The following is a 17,017-nucleotide window of genomic DNA, read 5'->3' as shown; positions in this document are numbered from 1 at the left end:
AAAAAAGATGAGGAGGGGCACTTCATTCTCATCAAAGGAAAAATCCACCAGGAGGACATCACAATCCTGAACATCTATGCCCCAAATACAAGAGCACCTGCATTTGTAAATGAAACATTACTAAAGCTGAAATCACACACCGACCCCAACACCTTAATAGTGAGAGACTTCAACACTCCACCCTAAGGGACAGAGCATCTAGACAAAAGCTAAATAGGAAAATAATGGCACTTACAGAGGTCCTAAATCAAATAGACCTAACAGATGTCTACAGAGCATTTCACCCAAACTCAAGAGAATACCTTCTTTTCAGCATCTCAAGGAACCTTCTCAAAAATTGACCATATAGTCAGGCACAACGCAAGCCTCAACAGATACAAGGAGATTAAAATAATCCCTTGTACCCTTATCAGACCACCATGGTCTAAAACTAGACCTCAAAAACAACAGAAATAACAAAAAGCCTACATACACATGGAAACTAAAAAATTCTCTACTCAATGACAGTTTGGTCAGGGAAGAAATGAAAAAAGATATTAGAGACTTCCTAAAATTCAATGAAAATGAAGGCACAACTTACCCAAACTTATAGGACACAATAAAATTGTGCTAAGAAGAAAGTTCATAGCACTAAGTGCCTCCAGAAAGAAGTTTGAGACATCTCATATAAGCAACTTAATGGCACACCTAAGAGCCCTAGAAAAAAAAGAAGCAGACACACCCAAGAGGAATAGAAAATTGGAAATAATAAACTCAGAGCTGAAATCAATGAATTAGAAACAAAGAACAACAATTCAAAGAATCAATGAAACCAAAGGCTGGTTCTTTGAGAAAATCAACAAGATGGATAAACATTTATCCAAACTAAAAGGCAGAGAAAAATTACCCAAGTCAGCAAAATCAGAAATGAAAAAGGGGACATAATGACAGAGGAAATCCAATCATTAAGTCTTACTACAAAAGCCTGTATGTCACAAAATTTGAAAATCTAAATGAAATGGATAATTTTCTTGATAGATTCTGTTAACCAAAATTAAATCAAGATAAGGTAAATAGATTAAATAGTCCTATATCCCACAAGGAAATAGAAGCAGTCATCAAAAGTCTCCCTTCCAAAAAAAAAAGCCCTGGGCCAGATGATTTTAGTGCAGAATTCTACCAGACCTTCAAAGAAGAGCTAACTCCAATTCTCTTCAAGCCATTCCACAAAATAGAAACAAAAGGAACATTACCAAACTCATTCTATGAAACCACAGTCACCTTGATACCTAAACTACACAAAGACCCAACAAAATAGAAAACTTCAGACCTATCTCTCTTATGAACATTGATGCAAAAATACTCAATAAAATACTTGCAAACTGAATCCAAGAATACATAAAAGATATCATCCACCATAACCAAGTAGGCTTCATCCCAGGCATGCAGGAGTGGTTCAATATATGGAAATCCATCAATGTAATCTACCATATAAACAAACTGAAGAAAAAAAAACACGTGATCATCTCCTTAGAGGCCTAAAAAGCATTTGACAAAATCCAAAATCCATTCATGTTTAGAGTCTTGGAGAGATCAGGGATACAAGGCACATACCTAAACAAAGTAAAGGCAATATACAGCAAGCATATAGCCAACATCAATAAACAGAGAGAACCTTAAATTAATCCCACTGAAAGCAGGGACAAGGCAAGGCTGCCCGCTCTCTCCATATCTCTTCAACATAGTTCTTGAAGTCCTAGCTAGAGCAATAAGACAACTAAAGGAGATCAAGGGGATACAAATTGGAAAGGAAGAAATCAAAGATTCACTATTTGCAGGTGATATGATAGTATAAATGAGTGACCCCAAAGAGTCAACCAGAGAACTCCTTCAGCTGGTAAACACCTTCAGCAAAGTGTCTGGATACAAAATTAACTAAAAAAAAAAAAAATCAGTAGCCTTCCTGTATACAAATGACAAAAGGGCTGAGAAAAATTAGGGAAACTAGATCCTTCACAATAGCCACTAATAACATAAAATACCTTGGTGTGACTCTAACCAAGCAAGTGAAAGACCTGTCTGATCTGCAGAAAGAATCTGAAGAAGATCTCAGGAGATGGAAAGATCTCCCATGCTCATGGATTGGCAGGATTAATATAATAAAAATGGCCATTCTGCCAAAAGCAATCTACAGAGTCAATGTACTTCCCATCAAAATACCAACATAATTCTTTACAGACCTTAAAAGAACAATTCTCAATCTCATCTGGAAAAACAAAAATCCCACAATTGCTAAAACAATTCTGTACAACAACAGATCTTCTGGAGGCATCTCCATCTCTGATCTCAAGCTGTACTACAGAGCTATAGTAATAAAAACTGCATGGTACTGGCATAGGAACAGGCTGGTGGATCAATGGAATTAAATAGAAGACCCAGAAATAAACCCACACACCTATAGATACTTGATTTTTGACAAAGATGCAAAAACCATACAATGGAAAAAAGATAGCATCTTCAACAAATGGTGCTAGTCTAACTGGATGTCTACATGCAGAAAAATGCAAATAAACCCCATACTTATCACCCTGCAGAAAACTAAAGTCCAAGTGAATCAAAACCTTCAACATAAAACCAGACACAATAAACCTGTTAGAAGAAAAAGTGGGGAAGAGCCTTGAACTCTTTAGCACAGGAGATAACTTTCTGTATAGAACACCAACAGCACAGGCTCTAAAATCAACCATCAATAAATAGGACCTCATGAAACTGAAAAGCTTCTATAAAGCAAAGGACACTGTCATCAGAACAAAACGACAACCTACAGACTGGGAAAGGATCTTCACCAACCCTCTATCTGACAGGTGTATAATATCCAGAATCTATAAAGAACTGAAGAAGTTAAAAAGTAACAAATCAAGTAATCCAATTAAAAAATGGGGTACAGAGCTAAACAGGGAGTTCTCAATAGAGGAATATTGAATGGTAGAGAAACACTTAAAGAAATGCTCAACATCCTTAGTTATCAGGGAAATGCAAATCAAAACGACCCTGAGATTTCACCTTACACCCATCACAATGGCTAAGATCAAAAACTCAAGTGACAACACATGCTAGAGAGGTTGTGGAGAAAGGGGAACCCTCCCCTATTGTTAGTGGGCATGTAAACTTGTACAACCACTTTTGAAATCAATCTGGCGCTTTCTCAGACAATTTGGAATAATGGTATCTCAAGATCCAGCTATACCACTCCTAGGCATATATCCAAAATATGCTCAAATATACAACAAGGACATTTGTTCAACCATGTTCGTAGCAGCTTTGTTTGCAATAGCCAGAAGCTGGAAACAACCCAAATGCAGAATTTGTGGTATATTTACACAATGGAATACTACTCAGCAATTAAAAACAGGAAATCATGAAATTTGCAGGCAAATGGTAGAAACTGGAAAAGATCATCCTGAGTGAGGTATCCCAGAAGCACAAAGACACAGAAGGGTATATACTCACTTATAAGTGGATATCAGACATATAATATAGGATAAACATACTAAAATCTGCACTACTAAAGAAACTAAGCAAGGAGGAGGATCCTGGGTAAGATGAGCAATCCTTATTCAGAAAGGCAAACGGGACGAACATAGAAAGAGGGAGAAAACAGGGAACAGGACAGGAGCCTACCACAGAGGGCTTCTGAGAGACTCTACCCAGCAGGATATCAAAGTAGATGTTGAGACTCATAGCCAAACTTTGGGCAGAGTGCAGGGAATCTTATGAAAGAAGGGGAAGATAGAAATATGTGGCAGAGACAGAAGCGCCACAAGGAGAGCAACAGAACCAAGAAATCTGGGCACAGAGGTTTTTTTCTGAGACTAATATTCTAACCAAGGACCATTCATGAAAATAACCTAGAATTCCTGCATAGATGTAGCCCATGGCAGCTCAGTCTCCAAGTGGGTTCCCTAGTAATGGGAACTGGGACTGTCTCTGACATGAACTCAGGGGCTGGCTCTTTCACCTCCCCCTGAGTGGGGAGCAGCCTTAGGAGGACACATAGGAGGACAATACAACCAGTCCTGATGAGACCTGATAGGCCAAGGTCAGAGGGAAGGTGAGGAGGACCTCCCCTATCAGTGGACTTGGGAGGGGCATGGGAGGAGATGAGGGAGGGAGGGAGAAATGGGAAGAGGATGGGAGAGGGAGCTATAGCTGCGATACAATGTGATTAAACAGTAATTAATAAAAATTTAAAAATCACATTGATGTGTTTGTCTATGTGTACCACAGAGAGCAGGAGAAGGACATGGAGCTGGAGCTACAGGTGATTCTGAGTTACCTGGAGTGAGTGCTGAGAACTGCACTCAGGTCCTCTGCACTCAGGTTGTGCTGCTCTTCACTACCTGTCATTCTTCATTAGAGACAGGTTCTCTAGCCTGGGACTCATCAAGTAGGCAGGGCTGGTTGAGTAATGAGGCCCAAAGAGCCATTTGTCCCCACTCTCCATATCTATTACTTCAAGCACTTAACACCTTGTGTGGCCCTTTTTTTTTCTGTTGTTTTAAGACAGTGTCTCTCTAAATAGGCCTGGCTGTCCTGGAACTGACCAGGCTCGCCTTGGAAGCACAGAGACCTAGCTGCCTCTGCCTCCCAAGTGCTGAGATAAAATGCATGTGTGACCATGCCAGGTTTGTTTTGTTTGTTTTGATTTCTTCATTTTAATTTTGTGGATTGAATGCAGGTCCTCCTGCCTGCATGTAAGCATATCACAAAGTATCTTCCAGTTCCCAAGAAAACATTTCGGAGGGTCATAAATGCCATAGAAGCAATTTCACATAGTTTGGCCTAAGAAAGTCATAAAAAAGTAAAGGGCAAACTATCACATACATAATAAATTTCAGATTTCAGAACTACTGGAGTTGGTAAAAAAAAAAAATAGAGCAAAGTGTATGAATATTTAGATAGTAAAATTGTTTTTTAAGATTATAAAGCTCAAAGATTGCCCATATTCAATAATAAGATTAAGAGTTATAGGAGCGAGGGGGCTGGAGAGATGGCTCAGAGGTTAAGAGCATTGACGGCCTTGGAGAGATCCTGAGTTCAAATTCCCAGCAACCACATGGTGGCTTACAACCATCTATTATGTGATCCTATGCCCTCTTCTGGCATGCAGGTATACATGCAGATAGCACACTCATATACATTAAATAAAGAAATAAAGAAATCTTTAAAAAAAAGATACATAGGAGATGAAAATTTCCTCAAATTGCTAATAAATAAAAGTTCTATGATTGATCCAGTTCTGATGTCAATAAAAACCCTAATCATATAATAGAAATATATTATTAATATATCATATGTTATAATCGGACATATTATTAGTCACATTTTCAATAATAAAAATAAGGAGATCTTTATTAATTAAAAAATCTTCACCCAGCACTCAGGGAGGTAGAGGCAGACAGATCACTGAGTTTGAGGCCAGCCTGGTCTACAAAGCAAGTCCAGGACAGTGATGGCTACACAGAAATCCTGTCTTGAAGGAAAAAAAAAAATCTTCCCTCAGGCTGGAGAGATGGCTCAGCGTGGAAAAGCACTTACTGCTATGTCTGATGACCCGAGTACAACCTCCAAGACTCAAGGAGAAAACGTTAACCCCTAAGGTCCACATATGTGCTGTGGCACAAAGGGTGTTGCACGTTTGTGTGTATGTATACACACAAATAAATAAATGTAATAATTTTACAGGAATTTACTCAAAGTATTCTTCTTCACATATATCCAGAAATTTATGTTAGAAATAAAAGTAATTACTTCTTCTTCTGGCTCATTCACTTCACTTTCATTTCCAGATTGTTCTTCTGTTTCAGCTCCTCCTTCTTCTTCTTCTTCATCCTCTTCAAGATTTTCTCCTTCTGTCATAGAATCTTTGGAGTCTTTGTCATTTACTAGGCCTTAAAAAGAGGACAAAAGTGAAAAAAACACATTTAGAAAAATAAAATCTTGTGGTCTTTATACCACTCCACTTAAACAGTATGAAGTAATTTAACAACTATTTTCTCAGAGCAATAAATGATCAGAATTGAAAATAATTGGGAAAAACACAATAAAAAGTACACATTTCTTTTCCAGTAGACTAGAAAAAGAGTATGTATGCATGTCTATACCTCTTTTCTTTTACAGCTTCAAGTACTTAAAAGACTGTCCTATTTAAACTCATTTTCAGATAAATATAGACAAAAGACAGCCACATGAAAGTTCACTCTCAAGACAAATAAAACAGACCTGTGCCATACTCTACAAATAATATTTCAACAATATTTAAAACCAGAAAAATAGGTAAATAAAGATTGTGTCACTTTAATGGAGAAATTACACTTGGCTATCAATCTGAATGCACACAACGAGGAGAGAGGTGACAGGACATGACGGCTTTGTTGTACAGTTTAACTTTTCTTTTTCCTTGGGGAACTCACTGGCCCAAATCTTTCACCTCCCATGTGGTTTTACATCTCACTGTGCAGCTCTTCTCCACACTGCTTTCAATTTCAACCTACTCACTCTACTTTTCCAACTCTTGGCTACACCTTGCCCAGAACATATTTTAGATGTTGTTCATCCAATATCCTTCTCAATGGAGTATCCTTGAACATGCCAACTGAAAGCTCATCTGTCCTTCCAGGCTGGTCTAAGTTTACCTACTGCCTCTTCCTGAAGCACACGGGTCACTTTATAGTTGATATTATGCTATCTTATTTATTTTCTAAGAATTTCATAATAAGTTCATTAAGGACAAAGAACTTAGTTTATAAACTTCAAACTCAGCACAGGCTATAAATTGATAAATATATAGTAGGTATTTAATAAATAAATACTAGTTAGTCACATAACTCTGGTTATGTGAATTACTGATAATGTGGATTAATCCTCTCATTTTATGAATATTGAATTTCAGAGTTTGAATAACCAGACAAATTTATAACAACAAAAATTTACTCTAGTGCTAAGCCTAAGCAATGGGTGAAATTATATAAGTACAGAACAATTAAAGTACCTACTTTCGTTTGAGGGAAAAAAGGACAGACAGATGAAGCTCAGAAGTATCTTTTAAAATTGATACTGAAGAAAAATAGATGCTGTATCAGGTTATATTTCACTAATGTAAGTATTTACTTATTGCTCACTGGCTTTCATACATAAATGTAGATTTTATGCATGTATGTTTAATTAGATTTAAAATATTTATTACTTGTGTATGTGTCTATGTATATTGTGTGTATCATGCAATGACATGAGTGTATGGGTCAGAGAGCAATCAACAGTCAGTTCTCTCCTAGCATGTGGGTTCCAGGAACCAAAATCAGGTTTGGTACAAGTATCCTTACCTGGTGAGCCATCTTGCAAACCCCTAACTGGATTTTAAAAACAAAATATGTGACTGATAATTATCAAAGGCAAACAATGCAAAGCCAGGAGTTTACAACCTAAATGTTATCCAATAAACACAACACAGTGACAACTTATATGAAATATTACTACACCATTGTCCTCTCTACTCCAAATATACATCATTGAGAAAACAGTATGCAGGCAACTGTTTGATAGTACTGCTTGCAAAGTATCAGGAAAATAATATGACTTCTAACATCTTCATTTGACGTGCAAAGCTTCAAAACCAATTTGTAAGCACTGCCTTCTGCAATTTGCTCTACAATGTAAGAATGATCAAACTATGAATGCCTAGGAAACTGTCAGTGTAAACAATGTATATGAAACATATAAAGGACACATGGGTAACAAAATGTAAAATACAGACACAATATAGAGTATTAAAATGTTAGAAGTATACAAAGGGAACAAAATAAAACACATTTCGCCTTTACTTGAATTGCTTGGCGACTCAGTTTTCCCACTCATTAGAAGTTGCCTCTTTTCAGATATTTCAGCAGAGTTGAACACATCCTCCACATACTTGGAAGACATAACAGCATTCATTCGTTTGTCCTGTTTTATACATTAGTTGCTGCTTTAATCTGAGCTTGGCCTCCTGTCCCTCCTAAATAACACCTCCATCACCCTGGCAAACAAACTTGCACTCAATAAAACCAATCTTTCTTGGTTTGCATACGCCATGCTCATTTACCTATCCTTATGGATGCTATTCTATCAGTTTGCCCATGCACTTCATATAAAAGTGGTAATAACATGGCAAGGAAATAACTTTTCTTTTAAATTTAAATTATATAAAATGTGTATACTCTGTAGGGGTTTGTTTATTTGTGGGTTTGTTGTTTTGTTTTTCTGAGGCAAAGAGTTGCCCTTAATTTTCAAACTGGCCTTTGACTTGGCTTCTGCCTTCCAAGTGCTGAGATTACAGGTGTGTGCCACTGAACCACATATATGAAAATTTTAAACACACAAACTTGTTATTTTGGGGTGCATTCTTCTGCAATTTTAAAATTTGGAAACACTAATAGTAGATAATTTTTAAGCATTTTAAAAATAAATATTCAACCTACTTGGTTCATAGTTTTATTTTTAAGTCCTTATTCATTATAGGCTAAATTGCCTTGTATTTAATTAGAACTACTTTTGGACCTTTTTGGCTTTGTTTAGAATTTAAGGAATATACTCTTTTGCTTTAAAATGTACTTATTCATATGAATATCTTATTCATTCTTCTCATTTCTGTTCTTTGCAGTACTAGCTGGAGCCTCCAAAACAAAATTAAATAATATCACTTTGGCTTTATTTATATTTTAAAGAAAAATATTTTAGCCCCTATATACTGTCTACCTAAAAAAGTCATTTAAAAAAATAACATAATAGTGTAAAATTGGAAAAACCTTAGAGTAAAACAATAGAAACATAAAAACAAAGAAATTCAATCTGTTAAACAAGTAAATGAAACAAAACCCCAAAGATTTAAAAGAAGTACAGATAGAAAACTGCAAAAACATGTAAAGTTAAAAAAAAAGAACACAAATCATATTAACACATCACTCTTTCTGACTATAATACAGGTGATTTTTTTTTTATTTCTCAGAATCACTGCCATAAAACATTATCTATGTTAAAACTGTAAATTGTTTAAGATATTAAAAAATAATTTTAGTTTTTCACACTAGCTTCACTCTTTGCACTGGATGCTATAAAAATAAAACGAGATGTTCCTAGGTGCCTGAAGACAATGAAAGGCAAATACTGCATGATGCTATGGTTTGTCAATAGAATGCTAACTTAAAATATATCTTCTGCATACAACCTGCATCTAACCTCTAAAACCAGGAGGAAAACAGAGACTAAGCTTAAGTGATCTTAAGACTGATCTTTGAGTTTCAGATCATAATGGTGACTCATTTTTCCCTCTTCATGGTCCTCATAAGAAGTTTAATGTCTTTTAACCCTTTAATTTACAAACAGGCAAAGCAATCTTTTTTCCTACCTTATGCCCCCCCCCCCACTACAGCTGTACCATTTATGAAAACTTCTGGGCCCTAAGCCCTTAACAATTTCGAAACATACAAAGAACATGAATACATAAGGTAATAATGCTTGGCCTGAAATGACTGTTTATTTGATTAGAAATTGGAAAAGAAAAGACAATGGGGAACCTGGGTCAAAGCTGAAAAGCTAGGACTCACCCTAGGTCTCTGTTAGGTAAGCAGTAGGACAAGTGAGTGATTGCACAATCAGTGCAGGGATTTGAAAAATCAGGTGAACACAAGCATATTCTCTAAGTGAGGATCTACCTTGGAGATAGCAAGTGTATCAATATTCTGAATGCCTGGGGCAGGGAGGGGACTATCACTTACACCTTTCACTTTAAGCTGGTTCTTCAGACATGCAACATAATAAAGTAATAGTGTAACTGAAGGTAAAGACGCACGCCAAGTGCTAATGAGAAATAAAGTAGCTTTACCAACTCTGGAAACATAACTCTGAAAATAGTACAGAAAAACAGACTAGGCTGGAATGACTAGACCTTGCACTTATTACCTGCTGACAAAACTAGTAAACTGCTGTATTCCACAGAGGTTGATATTCAAAGGCTAAGTCTTCTGTAACCACCTCAGAAAGATAAAGAGAACGCACAGATAATCTTCTAGTGGCATTTTCTCTAGACCCAGGAGAGCCAACTCCACTAATGAATAAAATCTGAAAATTTGTAGAGTTTTTCCAAATTTCTAAAAGGTACTTTCTCTACACTCCAAAGTCTGTGTTTTCAGGAATAATATCAGCTGAAAATATGTTATTTATAAGAGACACTTTCACCCAAAGGTTTAATCAGAAACCAGAGTCTAAAATTAAGGAGTTAACAAGACTGTACTTTTCCTTCACTTTTGCTTTAAGTCCTGCTTGCTGGCTTTATTCCAATTTGAGATCACTTAATAAAACCAACTAAGTCACACAGGTCTCACCTAACACTACCATTCAGTACTCAACATCAAATATACAAAGGATGCAAATACAAAACTCCAACTAGAAACATTATAAACAGATTCTAGAGACAATCTAACCAAACCCCCTTTATTTTCTCTCTGTAATGAATTGCTTACCTAGTTTTATTAAGAATTCTCGTTCCAAGTCTTGTACCTGCCTGATGGATTCTTCCAGAGAATTACAGAGTTTGATCTTTGGTCTTAGCAGTTCTAGTGTATCACTGATCATGTAATCTATATCAATAGGAAATGGATGGTCTTTTGTCCAAACCTCCAAACTTTTCTTCCACCAAACATAACGCTGATAACAAATGAAAAATAAATTTAGCTAAAAGAAATTAATAACAAAAATTGTAAATAGTAAGTTGTATTGTGATGTTACCTAGTTATAATAACTAAGTTAAATTGTTGAACAAGAAACCTGTAATTTTTATTAATGGCCAACAGCAATGATCCCAATTCCAATTATTTCTTCCTATCTGTATAATTTTTGAGGCAGTTGTTGACATTAGTCTAAATTTTTTTCCCCTCCAGCTGTCATAGGTTAAAAAAAACAAAAACAAACAAACAAACAAAAAAAACCACCATGGAAAAAAGTATAAACAAAGTGTCAAATACACTTTCAGGTTACCCCAAACAGAGTTGACACATTTAATTCAGAGCAGATTCAATGCCTCAGTTTTGATAAATTGATATTATTTTTCCTATGTTACTTGCTTCAATTAAAAAAAGTCTATTCCCTGCAGACTATCAAAGCAGATGCTGAGACTTATGGCCAACTGTTGGGCAGAGTGCATAGAATCTTATATAAGAAGTGGGAAATAGTAAGATCTGGAGAGGACAGGAACTCTACAAAGAGAGCAACAGAACCAGAAAATTTGAACACAGGGGTCTTCCCAGAGACTCATGCTCCAACCAAGTACCAGGCATGGAAATAACCTAGAACCCCTGCACAGATGTAGCCCATGGCAGTTTAGTGTCCAAGTGGGTTACATAGTAATGGGAAAAGGGACTGTCTCTGACATAATCTGATTGGCCTGCTCTTTGATCACCTCCCCCTGATGGGGGAGCAGCCTTACCAGGCCACAGAAGATGACATTGCAGCCACTCCTAATGTGATCTGATAGATTAAGATCAGAAGGAAGGAGAGGAGGACCTCCCTTATGAGTGGACTTGGGGAGGGGCATGTGTGAAGAAGGGGGAGGGAGGGTGGGACTGGAAGGGGAGGAGGGAGGGACTTATGGGGGGATACAAAGTGAATAAAGTGTAATTAATAAAATAAAATTTAAAAAAGTCTATTAAAGTATTTGAGGATAAAACTTTTGTTTTGTTCAATAAAGGGTTTCTCTGTATAACAACCCTGGCTGTCCTGGAACTCACTCTGTAGACTAGGCTGACCCCAAACTCACAGAGATCTGCCTGCCTCTGCCTCCTGAGTGTTGGGACTAAGGCTTGTACCACCGTGCCTGGCAAGAATGAAACTTTTTGAAAAATATAAAAATAAATTATGAACATTTACTAAACAGCTACCGTGTACATGATTCTATATTGATATTTTTCCTCTATACTAATATGCTCTCTCATCCTAATGTATTCTTGTTCTAATTCCAAATATATTAACAAGTAGCATAACCTCAGTTTTAAAATTGTTATAATATTAAATATATAACTATATATTTACCAGAATAAACATGAATTCTTCTAGGGTCCTTAATCATCCTCTTTACCTTGTGTCCTAGGCTTTCGCTTTTCAAAGCGTGGGCCTCAGCAGGAAGCTTTGTAGAAGCATAGATTCCCCAGATAATACACATGTACTTGAAGTTCAGCAATTTTCAGCTGATGCTTTCTAGTGCCTTCTAAAGCCTAGCCTGTACTTTTTATTCTAGTGAGATGCACAACCTCATCTCAGGACTGACATTGGTGTACACAGAACACAGCAACTCACCACTGGAGCCTAACTCATTTCAAACTCCCAGTCCATATATATATATATATGGACTACACTTTTCTGTCACATTAACTTGGGAAACACCTTGTTGATTTTTGGTTCTGAGTAGCTCTTTTCTCTGAGGCTGGAATAGCAGGTATGATGATTTTCTTCTCAAAGAGATTCTAATTTGGATATTAATACTCTGGAGCAAAACTCAGGTATTTAATATAAATATCTCCAGTTTAAGACAGGCCTTACATTTAACAGGGACTTTGATCCTCAAACCTGGAAACACCTTTCCTCATTTCTTGGTCAGAAATTTATAAAATAAGGCAAGAGGTATAGGAATATGAGAAAGTTAAAATGAAATTTGCCAAATTATTTACTCCTAGTTCAGTCCTGGCTACTACATGGATACATTTCTGATGCCTCAAGTTTTAATACTAAACCTTTTTCTAAAGAGATAAATTGCTAACAACTGTGGTTGTGTAGAAACAAATACTATTGGTATTTTACTCAGCAACATCTTAAGCACCTGATGATGAGCTATCCTTTCCAATTTGTCCTTATTATGCTATATTTCACAGGGAATAATGATTGAGGTACATGCAACCAACCTAGAAGTTAACTTCTGTGATATAAACTTTATAGAAGTTGTATGATTATCCCTATATTTGTACTGAATTTAATTTAGCTCAAACTTACTCTAAATAATAAATTACTGAATAAATAAGTATGGAAAGCACAACTCAAGAGCTTACTAATAAATACACTTGCTTTCTACATTATAAATGTTTATGTGAACTGCTATTTCTCTAAATAGGTAAGTAAGTAAACAAATGAATAAGCAGATTAAACTGGATCTTTTAGAAACAAGCATTTTGGACATAAAGCAAAACAGACCTGAGAGAAGAATGCTATCAAATTTTAAGTAGCTGGTTGTGGCAGTGCATATCTGTGATCCCAGTACTTGGGAAGCTGGGGCAGGAGAGTAGTGAATTCAAAGTCAGCCTGGGCTACATGAAAACACATTTTCTCAAACCACTCCCCACCCCCAGTCAAAAAACAAAACAAAACAAAAAAACCCAAAGCTACATAGGTTTTTACTTTAAAGGTTACTTTAATTAAAGAATTACTGTGTTAAACACAATTTATAAATTATTGTGCTAAATCAATAATCCATATAATTCTTAAAATTAGCAACCAATATTACATGAAACACGCTGCAAAAAATTAGTGTGTGTATGAATCCATCATACAATTTAAGGTCTCTACAGTTAAGTAGAACCTAATTGTGAACATATATAAACAATCCATCATTTCTTTGCTGAAATTTCTGTTATATATGCATTCAGTGATACCAAATTGTATATTCTTCTTACACACCTGAAAATATACAAGGAAGCAGTCAAGTTTTCGTTTACTGGAACCTCTGTCAAAGTACTGGCCACAGGTATCCAAAATAGTGCACACTAGTCTAATTCTGAACAGATGCTCAGGGGGGTCCAGTGAACTTGGAGAACCATCAGGATTGACACCAAATGAAGTAAAAGAATAAAGAGTCCTGAAAATAACAGCTGATTCCACCATTCTGTAATTATAAAGTTCTCCTAAGAACTTGGCACTACTGATACGCCTCTGGTTAAATTTAGGTTGATTAACCTGAAAAACAAAACAAAAAAAACACCCCACAGGTTTTAATTGAAGAGTAGCAATATAACTGGAAGGGTTAATGCTAACTGAAGAGTATCAACTATTCAAAGAATATCTGTCAGAGAAATGATGATAGTTTCCTTACTCCTTTCCTAATAATGTGGACATTTCCAAGAATTCTGTCACTTTCGAGGAAATAGTTATCTTTAAAATGCCTTACCTAAAAAGAACATGTTAGACATTAAGTTGAATATTAAGCTATCATTAAATGAACTTTTTCTAAATAGTTACAATGTAAGTCTTCCTATCAGCCCACCCAACCTATTTTTGTTCTATGAATCAAGAAACACTAGCTAGTTATGTAAGATTTAGTAAGAGAAAAGCACTTTTTAAAAATCTATAATTAATATGCTTATAGATTCCTCTAAGTTGAGTCTCAATAATAACCTAGAAATAGGGGCTGGAGAGATGGCTCAGTGGTTAAGAGCATTGTCTGCTCTTCCAAAGGACCTGAGTTCAATTCCTAGCACCCACATGGCAGCTCACAACTGTCTATACCCCCAATTCCAATTCTGATACCTTCACACTAATGCACATAAAATAAAATTAAATAAATTATAAAAAATATAACCTAGAAATAATAAAAATTTAATATAACCTGACAAAATAAGCTTAAAAGAGCTCCAGAAAAATACAAAAACATTCTAGTGATTATCTGAGGTTGCAAGAGAAAATTTAATACACAAGTTTACTCACAAAAAACTCACAAAAAGCAGCAAATAATTTAATAGAAGAAAAGAGGGTGTTTTTTTTGTGGTTTTTTTTTTTTTTTTTTTGATACAGGGTTTCTTAATATCCCTGGCTATCCAACCTGTTTTGTCTACCATGCTGGCCTGACACTTACAGAAATCTGCCTGCCTCTGCCTACTGAGTGCTGATATTAAAGGCTTGTACAGCTTTAAAGGCATGCCCGGCTTAAATTATTTTTATTCAATAGTAGAATTTAAAGACTTCTATGTTCTCCAGAAAGCCTAATTAGATAACTATAAAGGAAATTTGTTACCTCCATTCCCAATCGAATATCCTCGAGTACTCCATCCACAACGTGGATCCCGACATCCTCCTGGTAGAGCACCAGTCCTGCTAGGAGGTTGGCTACGCAGTGAATGCTATTGTACTTCACATTCCAGATGTTTATCATACAACAAATAACATAGTCTTTCACTTCTTGGTCCTGCCAGGGCAACTTTCGCATCTGTCTCAAAACCTACATGAAGAAAGTGTTACTTAAGTTATTAAAATGAGCATGGAAGTGGGGAGTGGTGGTGCACATCTTTTAATCCCAGAACTCAGCGAGGTGGAGGCAGGCAGATCTCTGTGAGTTCAAGGCCAGCCTGATCTACAAAGTAAGACCAGGGCAGCCAAAGCTACACAGAGAAACCCTGTCTTGAAAAACAAACAAATAAACAAACAAAAAAGAAAAAATATGCATATATAATAAAATCAGGTACTTTAGTCCTTTATTGTACAGAGATATAGAAATTTTAAAATCTGAAATACTTTAATGGGCACTTAGCAGTTTTCTTACTTTACAAAGAGTTAAATAAGATTTATTAATTATAAACATTCATTATCATTATTCTCTAGACCTTTCCATAATTTCCAAAAAGTTCCAACAGTATTTGCGTCTTAAACAATCAAATGAGCGCTGAGATGGTTTAGTAGTAATTAAATGGCACATACACACATAAAAAGTATAAAGTGTATTAAAAAATTAACAGTACATAGTCAAAGACTATGCTTGGTTAAGAGAAAAAGCCATGGTTTGACAAAATTAGTGTACATTATATTTGACATAAATAATCTACAAATAAAGTAAAATTCAGAGCAATAAAACAGAATGTATGACCTAGAAATAAACTGTACAATCAGAGCCACCTAATCTTTGACAAAAACATACACTGGAGAACAAAACCAAACAAGACAGCCTCTTCAGCAAACTGTACTGGAAAACTGGGTAGCCACAAAGGAAAAGAATGAAATTAGATCTATCCTCCTCTTTTCAGAAAAATCAACTCAAAATGGATTAAATATCTTATGGAAAGGCCTGATACTCTTAAAGTGCCAAGTGAGAAAGGACAAGTGAGAAAACATGTCAACACACAGTCACAGGTAAGGCCTCTGAAATGACTACATCAGCATGAGAAATAGTCCCCCAAATTAATAAAGGCTGAACAGAAAATAAAAATAAAAAAAATCACCAAAGTGAAAAGATATAGAGAATATTATTTTTCAGTTAAATACCAACAATATCTTCTAATGAATTAACAGGAAAAAATACAAATGGTTATAAATATGTAAAAAACTGTCTAAAATCCTAAGCCATCGAAGAATGACAAGAGCCCATGTCACACAATTATAATGGTTATTCTCAAGAAAATAAACAACAATAAATGCCAATAATAATGTGGGAAGAGCCCATGGTAGCGGCATACACCTTTAATCCCAACACTCAGGAAGCAGAAGCAGGTAGATCTGTAAATTCAAGGCCAGCCTGGCCTACATAGTGAGTTCCAAGACAGCCAGGGCTATGTAGAGAGACTATCTTGATGAAGAAGAATAAAAAGAAAAGAGGACAAAAGAAAAGAAGAAACGTAGGAAGAGAGGAGGTGGAGGAGGATGTGGAAAGATAGGAACCCTGCATCACAACTGGTGAGAATATTAACTAGTATGTGGATATTCTTCAAGAAAACTAAGATTAGAACTCCCATACCATATGATTAACTGTATCACTCCTGGGTACATAGCTAATATATTCTAACTCACTGTACCACAGATATACTTGAACATCCATGTTTACTGGTACACCTTTTTTTTTCTTTTTTCATTTACTGGTACACTTTTTAAAATAGTTAGGTTATGGGAATCAATAAAGATGCCCACCAACAGAGGATGGATAAAGAAACCATTGTGCTCAATGAAATCTTACTCAGCTGTAAAGAAAAATGATATTATG

The 17,017-nt window shown here is 35.8% G+C and overlaps 1 protein-coding gene across 4 annotated transcripts in view; it reads right to left on the bottom strand.

Annotated features, from left to right (window-relative positions):
* The window catches only part of Upf2 (UPF2 regulator of nonsense mediated mRNA decay), a 116,883-nt gene that overhangs the window by 25,468 nt on the left and 74,398 nt on the right, over positions 1-17,017 (bottom strand). For all 4 annotated transcript variants that reach the window (XM_021656512.2, XM_060372858.1, XM_060372857.1 and 1 more), the window contains exons 13-16: positions 15,065-15,268; positions 13,735-14,010; positions 10,536-10,719; positions 5,791-5,930 (exon numbers count right to left, since the gene is read on the bottom strand). In XM_021656512.2, coding sequence (XP_021512187.1) covers positions 5,791-5,930; positions 10,536-10,719; positions 13,735-14,010; positions 15,065-15,268 — 804 coding nt within the window. The remainder of the gene's footprint in view (positions 1-5,790; positions 5,931-10,535; positions 10,720-13,734; positions 14,011-15,064; positions 15,269-17,017) is intronic.

This window comes from Meriones unguiculatus, chromosome 19 (assembly GCF_030254825.1).
Source record: "Meriones unguiculatus strain TT.TT164.6M chromosome 19, Bangor_MerUng_6.1, whole genome shotgun sequence".
Taxonomy (NCBI): Eukaryota; Metazoa; Chordata; class Mammalia; order Rodentia; family Muridae; genus Meriones; species Meriones unguiculatus.
This window is presented reverse-complemented; position numbering and strand designations above follow the sequence as displayed.